The following is a 7,677-nucleotide window of genomic DNA, read 5'->3' as shown; positions in this document are numbered from 1 at the left end:
CTGAAGGGGCTGGCAGGTGGCACGGTGGTTGAGGTGCTAGATTCCCACATGGTTGACTGCAGTTTAAGTCCTGAACCTAGCAGCCCAAAAGTCAAAACAAATAAATAGATAAATAAATAAACATATGTATGTTTGTTGTTTTTTTTCAATGATTATTTATTTTATTTTGACCAGAGAGAAACAGAGAGAGAGAGAAAGTGAGAAAGCAAGCTACCAGATTCAGGACTTGAACTCTGGTCGGCCATGTGGGAGTGTCCAGCACCTTAACCACCACATCACCTGCTTGTTTGTTTGTTTGTTTTTAAAAAAAGAAGGAAGAAAGGAAAAAACAGTCTATGGCATGGATCCTACATGGCTGACTATGCAGTTCGAGTCCTGGACTCACAACAAGGAAAACAAGTTAGGTACGTGTATGCCCAAAATCCCAAGAGAGAAATGGAAGAGAAGGGATCAAGGTATGACCATTCCCCACGGTAGGGAGGGGAGATCCTTTCTCACTCCTCCACCTGTTCTCTGTGAGCACAAATACCCTCTGGCAAATTTTTTAAAATGGAGAAAATAGGACCGGAACTGGAAAATAGGCACCGGATTCCCACATGGCCAACCGCATTTCAAGTCCTGGACCCAGTGGCTTGAAAACCAAATCAGGCATGTGCGTATGTGTGAGAATGGAATTTTGTGAGAATGGAGAAGAGATTGAGACATGGCCATCCCCTCTAGAGGGTTATTTCTCACTTTCTCTCTCTGTCTCTCTCTGAAGTACACATACCCCATAGCAAAAACCTTAAAAAAAGAAACTGTCCAGACATTATCAACAAAACCACTCCTATTTAAAAACCAACCCTCAGAGACAGCAGGTGACATGGTAATTGAGGCGTTGGACTCCCACGTAGCTGACCACAATCCAAGTCCCGGATCTGGTGGCTTGCTTTCTCACTTTCCCTTTCTCTCTTTCCATGTTCCTCTCTGGTCAGATTAAAAAAATAACTAATAAATTTAATAAACATTTTTTTTAAAAAAAGAAAATCACTCCCTCACTTCTTTTTTGAGAGGTTTTCACTATGGGGCACATGTACTTGCCAGAGAGACAGAAAGACAGAAAGCGAGAACCACCCCCCAAGGGGGATGGCCACACTGTGATCCCTTCTCTTAGGATCTTGGGCACGCATGCACACATGCACACATGCCAGGCGTGAGTTTTAAGTCACTGGGTCCAGGACTTGAACCGAGGTTGACTATGTCAGAGTCCAGCAACATAACCATTATGCCACCTGCTGGTTCCAACTTTTTAATGACTCTCTCTGCAGTTTTTAAATGTTTTTAGAATTATTTATTTAACTTTATCATTAGTATTTAATTTGACCAGAGAGAGACACGGAGAGAGATGCAAAGTGGGAAAGCAAGCTGCCAAGTCTGGGACTACTTGAACCAGTCAGCCATACAGGAGTCCAGCACCCCAGCCACCATACAACTCACTAGCCCCTTTCTCTGCAGTTTTTAACCATTTTCCCCCTTACCAAAATTTTAACACCACTTATTCCCTATCCTGACTTCAACTCATAACCTTTTCCTACTCTGTCCAAAAAAATTTCAGCTCTATTTGCCTACTTTAGTTAATAGTAGTGCCCTAATCCCTATCATGCAGGTTCAAAATCTTCATTTCCAACAGCCTGGTCCTCTCTTTATCTCCTAAATTCCTTCTCTTTCTTCCTTTCCATTCTTATTGACCCTGGGCCTCCCACTAGCCCCATCTCTGTCCTACACATACACACAGCACTCACTCTCACACACACACACACACACACACGCACACACTCTACAGCAACACCTCTCCAGTCTCGTAGATTCTTTGTTTCTCTCCCCTCTAAACTATCCCCCAGGCCTTCCCAAAAAGTGTTTTTAAAATATGAATTTTGAATCACTATCCTCAGCATCTTTGGAACCATAGCCTGCCTTGGCCTCCTCTTCCCACCTGAAACGTTCCTTTACCTTTTGGGGATCAGGAATACTCCCACTTCCTCACAAAGCCCCTTCAAGCCCACAGTGGCCTCCCAGGCATTACTTTCTCATCGTTTCATCATCAGTCCCTGGCTACTGCACTACTCAGCAACACTAGCATTAGCGTATGATGTATACAAATATATTATGAAAGACAGGGAGATTACGATCTCATCATGGGAAGCTGTAGATAAGGGCTAGGCTTGAACAATACAAGACTCTGCCAGCTGATAGAGGACAGTTAGATCTTGGAGAGAGGTTAGACCGGCTGGCAGGGCTCCTCTAGCAGGGAAAACCAGGTAGGAGAACACAAACTTCAGGGCAGGGGCTGAACAAGACAAGAGACAAGACTGAAAGTGATGACTTAGATATGGTAGAGAACCAAAGAAACACATATTACCCTACAATAAGCAGGATGAAATACCACTAGAACTTCTGGTTTCCAGTCTGACATAACAAGTTTAGGAATGAAGCCGGCCACATAGGACAGAGGTTAAGCCCAATGCATAGGGAGCCAAATTCCAAATGGCTGACCACAGTTCAATTCCCAATCCTGGTGGCTTGTAAAACATAACAGGCACATGTGCATGCCCCATAATCTGGGGCTGGCTGAAAGCTGAGAGTGAATCGTGGCATTTGGATTCTATTGGTGATGCTGTCTTGTCTTCTCTCTCATGGAAGAAATAAATACTTTTTAAAAATCCAGGGGCATGGGGCTGGCAGGTGGCGTAGTGGTTAAGGGTGCTGGACTCCTACATGGTTGACCACAGTTCGAGATCTGGACCTGTTGGCTTGCTTTCTCACTCTCTCTCTTTATCTCTGTCTCTCTCTGGTCAAATTTTTAAAAATAAATAAAGTTAAATAAAGATAATTATTAAAAAAAAAAAATCCAGGGGCACTTGGGACCAGCAGGTGGTGTGGTAGTTAAGGTACTGGACTCCCAATGGCTGACCATAGTTCGAGTCCAGGATTCAGTGGCTTGAAACTCACGCTAGGCATGTGTGTGTGTGTGTACCCAAAATACTGAGAGGAGAATGGAAAGGAAGGGAATATAGCATGGCCATTCCTCTAACATCCCAGGGGATGATTCCTCACTTTCCCTCTCTCAGTCTCACATGCCCTATGGTAAAAACATAAAAAAAAATAAAATAAACAATAAAAATAATCCAAGGGGACTCAACATGGGGGGTTGGGGAAGGAGGACATAGTTGTTTTGAGTTTTACCTCTAGATGGTAAGGATGATAGAGCTCTAACATCCTTATAATGAATACTAGAGAAATATCCCTTCATGCTGACAGCAGAGAAAAAGGAACAGAAACCATGTTTTAAATACACTAAAGCATTCTACCTTTTTTTTTTTTTTTTTTTAAGATTTTTGCAACAGAGTGTGTGTGCTCACTGGAAAGAGACAGAGAGAGACAGTGAGAGGGAAAGTAAAAAGTCATCCCCCGAGGGGGATGGTCACATTGCAATCCCTTCTCTATTCTCCTCCTGGGATTTTGGGCATGCATGCACATGCACCAGATGTGATTTTCAAATTGCCAGGTCTGGAACTTGAACTGTGTTCGGCCATGTGGGAATCCAACACCTTTATCACTATGCCACCTGCTGGCGCCTTGACAAACTAGTTCTAAAGCTTATATAGAAAGGCAAAAGACCTAGAATAGCCAACACAATAAGGGAGGAGGACAAAGTCAGAGAACTGGCCATACCCAACTTAAAGACTTTATAAAGTAACAGTAATCAAGATAGTGTGGTATTGGCAAAAGAATGGACAAACAGACCAATGAAAGAGAACAGAGCCCAGAAACAGATTCACACAGATCAACTGATCTTTGACAAACAAGTAATGGCAATACAACAGCAAAGATAATCTTTTCAACAAATGGTCCTGGAACAACTAGATATCTACATGCAAAAAAGAAAAAATGAATCTAAACCCTGATCTTCTATCCTTCACAAAAATTAAGTTAAAATGGATCATAAACCTAAAAGCAAAATGCAAAACTACAATACTCCCAGACAGAGGTCAGTAGGTGGTGTCGTGGTTAAATGTGCTATGGCCCACCACGATTCGAGTTCCGGACCTGGTGGCTTGCTTTCTCACTTTCCCTTTTTCTCGCTCTCTGGTCAAATTTTTAAAAATAATAAAAACAAGGGGCCAACAGCTGGCATAATGACTATGTTGCTGGACTCTCATGTAGTTGACCATGGTTCAAGTCCCAGACCCGGTAGTTTAAACTCACACCGGGCGTGTGTGCATGCGTGCCCAAGATCCCAAGAGGAGAATGAAGGAGAAGGGATTGCAGCGTGACCATACCCTCGGGGGGGGGGTGATTTCTCACTTTCTGTCTCTCTGTCTTTCTGGCGGGCATATGCGCCCTATAGCAAAAATCTCTCCAAAATAATAATAAATAAATACATCTCAATTTCACAGTGCTCATAAGGGTCTGGCCTTAGCACAAATAGAAATGCTTAAGCCTGAAATTACACATTCAAGTCCCAGACCTGGTGGCTTGCTTTCTCACTTTCCCTCTCTCTGTGTCTCTCTCTGGTCAAATTAAAATAAATGAATTAGTAAATAAAATTTAATTTAAAAAAACATCAAAAACATGCATGAGCCATGAAATAATGGATAAGCTACACCTCATTAAAAATTAAAACTTTTGAAGAACCAGCAGATGGCATAATGGTTATATTATTGGACTCCCACATGGCCAACTGCAGGTTGAGTTCCAGACCCTGCGGTTTGAAACTCATGCTGGGCACATGTGCGTGCTGCCCCAAATCCCAAGAAGAGAATGGAGGAGAAGGGACAGTGGTGTCACCATCCCCCGTAGGAGGTGATTTCTCACTTTCCCTCTTTCTGTCTCTCCAGCGAGTGTGCATGCCTAATAGCAAAAATATCTCTTAAAAAAAAATGATTTTAGGATACAGAAAGGCAATACAGTCTGAAGTTTAATGGCAGGGGCTCTAGAGCTTGGGCTCTGCCACCTACTACCATCTATCAGCTGTGTGATTCTGGGCAAAATAAGCCACCTCTCTGATTCTGGCTTTCTTCATCTTTATCAATGAAGCATTGACTGTATAGATGACTAACAATATTATAATTTTTTTTTTTTGTTAAAAAGAGATACTGTGGGCTGGCAGGTGGCATGATGGTTAAGGGTGCTGGACTCCTATACGGCCAACCACAGTTCGAGTCCCAGACCTAGTGGCTTGCATTCTCACTTTTCCTCTCTTTCTCTCTCTCTTTGTCCCTCTCTGGTCAAACTAAAATAAATGAATGAATAAATAAATAAGGCTACATGAAATTATTTTTTTAAAAAGGGAGAAATACTGCTTGTGACTTGAATAGAAAAGTAACAGGAAGAAAACATTGGGTTATCAGAAAAGTAATGACACTGGGAACAGTAGATGGTGTAGTGCTGGACTCCCAGCACTAGACTCCCACATAGTTGATCATGGTTCAAGTCTGGGACCCAGCAGCTTAAACTCATGCCAGGCATGTATGCTTGCATGCCCAAAATCCCAAGAGGGGAATGTAGAAGAATGAATTGCATCATGGTCATCCATCCCCCCACCCCCAGGGGGTGATTTCTCGCTTTCTGTCTGTCTCTCTGAGAGTGCACACACCCTATAGCAAAAATCTCTCTCAAAAATAAATAAATAAAAAGATAAGTCAAGATGTATTTTTCTGTTTTTCTATGCACCAATACATCAGAACTTTTCCAACAACTCAATAGTTGCAAAAGACTTAACTGATAAAATACTGTTATAAACAAATTAGAAAGAAAGAAAGAAAGAAAAAAACTCTTGAAACTCGACAGTAAGAAAACCCAATTAAAAATTGATGGGGGAGGGACCAGCAGATGGCACAATGGTTAAGTTGCTGAACTCCCATGTAGTGGACAGTGGTTTGAGTCCCAGATCTGGTGACTTAAAACTCATGCAGGGTGCATGCACGTGTGTACCCGAGATCCCGAGAGGAGAATGGAGAAGGGATTGTGGCATGGTCATACCCACTGAGGGATGATTTCTGGCTTTGTGGCTCTCTATCTCTCTGGCAAGCACAAGTGTCCTATAGCAAAAATCTCTCTTTAAAAAAAAAATGGTGGGGAGGATGATATGTGGCCCAGTGGTTAAGGGCCAACTATACAGTTCAAATTCTGGCCCTAACAACCTGAAAAACACATAGGGGACATGTACACGCATGCCCAAAATCCCAACAGGATGAAGAAATGTAGAAGTGATTATAGCGTAACCATGTCTCCCTCTGTCTGTCCTAGTGAACACACAAGTCCTGGGGGGTGGGGGGGAGGCCAAAGACCTGAATAGATATCTCATCAAAGAAGATGCACAGATTGCAAGAAGCATTTGAAAAGATGCTCAACATCATGACATTAGGAAATTTCAAGTTAAAACAAGGATACCATTATACACCTATTAAGTGGTCAAAATCCAGAACACTAACACCATCAAATATTGGCAAGAATGTAGAGCAACAGGACTCTCATTCACTGCTGGTGGGAATGCAAAATGGTACAGCCACTTTGGAACAAAATTTGGCAGTTTCTTATAAAACTAAATATAACTTTTAGCATATAACCAGTAATCCAGCTTTTTAATATTTATCCAAATGAATTGAAAAAACTTACACCCACACAAAAACCTGCACATGGATATTTATAGAAGCTTTATTTTATTCTTTTTTTTTTTTTTTTAACATTCTATTACCTAACCCTCATTCCCTGAACATCATCACAACATTCTAAATGTAGTTTCCCATCTAGGATAAACTACATAGTGACTTAATCAATCATGTTATCATCAATAATATGCCATTTCTACTTACATACAATGTATACATACATGTATGTTTTTTATCCTATCTTTGACCCTCTGCCCTTTCCCCCTCTCCCATTACACTATCTCTGCTATAAACAGTTGTCTTCCAGGGGAACCAATGAAAATGTGATACCTGCAAGTAAAGGGAGAAGGGCCACAAGTTTAAAGTTTTCAACAATAGGGATCATAGATTCCATTCAATGTTGGATCAAGGGTGGGTCTCTTGCGGATCCGCCATTGTAGGAATGGTGCCGTGGGGGTCTACAGCGTGAGCTATCCTCGGGTATCTGGCTTCCTCAAGAATGGCAGAGTAGTTCTTGTTCTTCCCTGCGGTAATGCAGGGCTGATAACCATCATCTTCTCACTGTCCATAGGCAGAGAAGTTCTCGGGCATCTGGCTTCCTCAAGAATGGCAGAGTAGTTCCTATTCTTCCCTGAGGCAATGCAGGGCTGGTAACCATCATCTTCTCACTGTCCATAGGCAGAGAAGTTCTCAGGCATCTGGCTTCCTCAAGAATGGCAAAGTAGTTCCGCGCTCGCTCGGCGCGCAGGGTCCCCGGGGCTGGCGGGAGACCCCTGGCAGCTTTATTCATAATCACCAAAGTGCAGAAGCAACCCAGATGTCCTTAAGTGGGTAAATGGATAAAATGTGGTATATCCAGACAATGGAATATTATTCAGCGACAAAAAGAAGTGAACCATTGGGACCAGCAGGTGGCATGGCGGTTAAGGGCGTGCTGGGTTTCCACATGGCGAACCACAGTTCAGGTCCCGGACCTGGCAGCTTGCTTTCTCACTTTCTCTCTCTCTCTCTCCCCGTCCCTCTCAGG

The 7,677-nt window shown here is 42.6% G+C and overlaps 1 protein-coding gene across 1 annotated transcript in view; it reads right to left on the bottom strand.

Moving 5' to 3' along the window:
* Window positions 1-7,677, bottom strand: part of CHKA (choline kinase alpha) — a 74,423-nt gene that overhangs the window by 63,853 nt on the left and 2,893 nt on the right. The window contains exon 2 of the mRNA XM_006171357.3: window positions 7,320-7,472. Within this exon, the coding sequence (XP_006171419.1) occupies window positions 7,320-7,472 (153 nt within the window). The remainder of the gene's footprint in view (window positions 1-7,319; window positions 7,473-7,677) is intronic.

Source organism: Tupaia chinensis, unplaced genomic scaffold (genome assembly GCF_000334495.1).
Source record: "Tupaia chinensis unplaced genomic scaffold, TupChi_1.0 Scaffold149501_1, whole genome shotgun sequence".
Taxonomy (NCBI): domain Eukaryota; kingdom Metazoa; phylum Chordata; class Mammalia; order Scandentia; family Tupaiidae; genus Tupaia; species Tupaia belangeri.
The sequence above is the reverse complement of the archived record's forward strand: the minus strand, read 5'-3'. Positions and strand labels throughout refer to the sequence as shown.